The 3,634-nt window shown below is 30.2% G+C and overlaps 1 protein-coding gene across 1 annotated transcript; it reads right to left on the bottom strand.

The window, feature by feature from the left end:
* Nucleotides 1-275: 275 nt before the first annotated feature.
* LOC123679010 lies at nt 276-3,165 on the bottom strand. The gene is made up of 4 exons (XM_045616320.1): nt 3,062-3,165; nt 2,950-3,006; nt 2,423-2,686; nt 276-557 (listed from the first exon to the last, which is right to left on the bottom strand). The coding sequence occupies exons 1-4, from the start codon at nt 3,062-3,064 to the stop codon at nt 471-473; spliced, it is 411 nt and encodes a 136-aa protein (XP_045472276.1). The 5' UTR covers nt 3,065-3,165; the 3' UTR covers nt 276-470.
* Nucleotides 3,166-3,634: the final 469 nt, after the last annotated feature.

Here is a 3,634-nt window from a genome sequence, read left to right as displayed (position 1 = left end):
GGGTGTTTTGAATGTAATATCAAAAGTATAATTTTCTTAGTCCGGGTCTAGGCTACTGATTTTCAACTGAGACTTAATTAATAGTGATTGTCCTAGAATTATCCTTGAAATTTTCGTGAAAATTTCCGGGAGCATTCAAGAGTTATTTTAAATGAAAATTTTAGTTTAAATGCAACAAACACCCCGTATTTCATAAACGAATAGACTTGGCTGAACCTCAATGGATAAAATTTAATTTCTTTGAAAATAAATTAATTTCAATTTTCATGATTTATATGATTTATATGATTTATTTCGATCATATAGATGTATATATTCAAGAATTTGAATCAAGTTTTGATGAGTATAGAATTCCGAGTATAAGAAACTCAGAAGCGGTCTTTCAATTTGGAGAATTGTCCGAACTCTAAACTAGGTATTCTTATGTTAAAATGAGATGTGTCGACTAGTATCCTTGGCTTATTTTAGAACTAGAGAGAAAAAGGCATCGGAGGGCTCGATCTGAATCCATGTAGTGCATCGATCAAGTACGTCACTGCAAGTATCAAACCAAAGACCTGTAATAAAAACTCAAGTTAAAGGGGTTATCTTAACCTCTAGTAAATTTTGTTTTAACAAAAATTTGCTTTAACAGAAAATTATTCTGAACAGAGATATAAAAAGCACTGGATAATATTTTTGATGATTCCACCAGTGGCATGAAAAAGAGCAATTCCTCATCAAAGAGCTCATCAAATAAAAAACTTCCAATAAATGAATTTTGAAAATTATGAAATACAGAGTGTAACATGAGTGACTGGCCATAGCCTAAAAGTGAATGCAGATCATCCAGGTCTTCAGAAAAGTAACCTTTTTTGTATCCTAAGAGTGTTAGTTTCGTGGATACAGGGTGATTCATGAAAATTGACCCCAATTCCCGATCTCCATAACTTGGAAAAGGGCAATCCGATTTTGTTAAAATATTATGGACTTATTCACATCATGCAACCCTTCAAAAAGTTGGTTGTAATTTCAATATCCTCAGATTATTGAGTTTTTTCTTTAAGACTCCAAAATCTATAGTTGTAACATGTTTTGGGAAAACATCATTATTGTCATGAAACAATATATAATTCAGTCTAATGAATTCGATTTTTACTTTGAATGGCACTCATCTTGAAAGAGTAGCAGACCAAGTGAATTAATCTTTCATGTATTTTTTTCAAATAGGGTCCTGTTTTTATTCCTTTCTTGTTATCCGATATTATTTCGGATTCTGTTCAACTCCCTCTCATTGTAAACCCTCAGCATCTGCTGAGTGTTGTGAGACGCTGCTTAAAATATTAATTTATGCTTGTTCAAACGAATGAATTATTTAACTCTCGATATTAAATTTAAAAAAATTTGACGTAACCCATGTTGCAAAATGTGAACCGTGAGTTAATTTGCTCCGCAGCAGGTCTTGAAAACTAGTTTTTTGAAAAAATTTATAGCTATTCATTTCATTTCATAACATGGTATCGAAAGAGAAGTATCGAAAAAATAACCCCAGAATAACAAGAAGTATAATAAATAATATCTTGATAAATATGAAATATGAAGAAATAGAAGACCTAATTTCTAAAATTTCTTTTGATACTTCTCTTTCAATACTATGTTATGAATTGAAAAAAATAGGTTTGAATATGCTCAAAAAACTTAACTTATTTTTTCTGTGAGCAAATATATTCAACGTTTTCCAAGATGGGTTATGTCATTTTGTTTTTAATATCTAGTTTTTAAAGAATTCAGATTTTGATCAAGCATACTTTTAATTAATATTTTACTCAGTGTGTCACATCACTCAGTAAGTGCTGAGGGTTTATATTGAAAGAGAAATCAACAGAAAGCTATAAAATAGAAATAAAAACAGGACTGTATTTTAAAGAGATACATAACACATTATGAATTCTTTCGTTTGCTACTCTCTAGAAAAAGTGTGATATTCTAGGTAAAAAATGAATCAACTAGATTAAAGTATGAATTTTTTCATGACAATAACGATATTTATATAAAACGTGTAAAAATATAGATGTCTAAACGAAAAATATCAATAGTCTGTGTACTGACCTGATTATATTGAAATTACATTAAACGTTTTGAAGTGAATATACCTACAAACTTTGAACAAAATCAGAATGCTGATTAGTTAGGGAGATCAGAATTTCAGGCCGATTTTCATTAATCAGTCTGTATCTCCGAAACTAACAGTCTTAGGATACAAAACAAGCTACTCTTCTGAAAGGCCTGGATGACCTGCATTTACCGCTAGGCGATGGCCAATTGCTCATGTTACCCCTGTATATTGACTGTTGGTAAGAATCAACAGTTTTGATTATCTAAAGAGTCAATTCAATTGAGAAGTTCAACGTCAAAACAAGAAAATATAATTAAAATTACTTACACCAGCACATACTGCTTCGAAATTGGAATTAGCTCCATTCAATACAATGGACGATATTCCTGTCATGTAGAACATCCAAATCAAATGGAAGTAGGTTTGCAACCCCATGAATGGACCTAGCGCTTCAGAAATACCAATGAGGTAGAGCATTAATATTACAATGGCAACTACCATAGCAACGATGACTCCCATGAAGAATTCTGAACGAACAGCAAAATAATCATTGTCTATTAGGTATAATACGAGACTAATCAAACTGAATACCTAGAAAAAACGAAATGAATCAGTACTTTCATTTTAATTCAATATTTGATTGATTTATGAGATGCGAGAGAAATCATTTCAAAAATGAAGTTTCTAATATACATACAATATACATATTTTGAAAATAATTTTAATTTTTTAAATTAACTCTCCTATCCAAAATTTGAATTCAAAGAATTTCAAATGGAATTTCATATATAAAAATCCTTATCTCTATCAGTTTTTCATCATTTATATCTATGAAACATATTTTAAGAACTCACAATTTCCAGAATCTTCAATGTCCCAGGTACTGATCTGAAGAATTCTATTCTGATCGCCTAAAAATAAATAGGTTACATTATTATAATGGACGTGGAATTAAGAATTACTTACCATTTTAAGAAGGAAGAAGTAAGTAGAAATGATGTTACACGTTCACAGTCGCAAGTAATATCAATTGTAATCTTATCTCATGATTGCTCATGACAGGTACATGCTCAGATTAGATTCCCATTTTGAGATAACAATAGGAAAGGATTGGTTATATCGCAAAGATTTCGTCTTTGAGATCATTTCAGATGATGAGTAATTAGGAAATTCTCAAATTGAAATTTGTTGATTCCTCATGAGTCTCATATTTTTTCTATTATGATAATTATCAGATTACTATTTAAATATATAAAGCCTACCTCGATGAATGCAAGGGAAAATATTAATAGATTGTAGATAGTATCAGTCAGTGATATGTATAAAAATAAAATTTGTGAAGCCTTTATCAATTCCAAAAACTACTAAAATCGAATGCCTTGGATCAAATGAATTTTATCACGTATAAAAGAAAAACATATTGGGTCATAATAAGTAATGTTGTGGGAGCACTTTTATTGGATTTATATTAGGTAATAACCTATTGAAGGGAAATTCTTAGTTTCAAAAGTCACCCCGCAATTTCAATGAAGAAAAATG

Source organism: Harmonia axyridis, chromosome 4 (genome assembly GCF_914767665.1).
Source record: "Harmonia axyridis chromosome 4, icHarAxyr1.1, whole genome shotgun sequence".
Taxonomy (NCBI): Eukaryota; Metazoa; Arthropoda; class Insecta; order Coleoptera; family Coccinellidae; genus Harmonia; species Harmonia axyridis.
The sequence above is the reverse complement of the archived record's forward strand: the minus strand, read 5'-3'. Positions and strand labels throughout refer to the sequence as shown.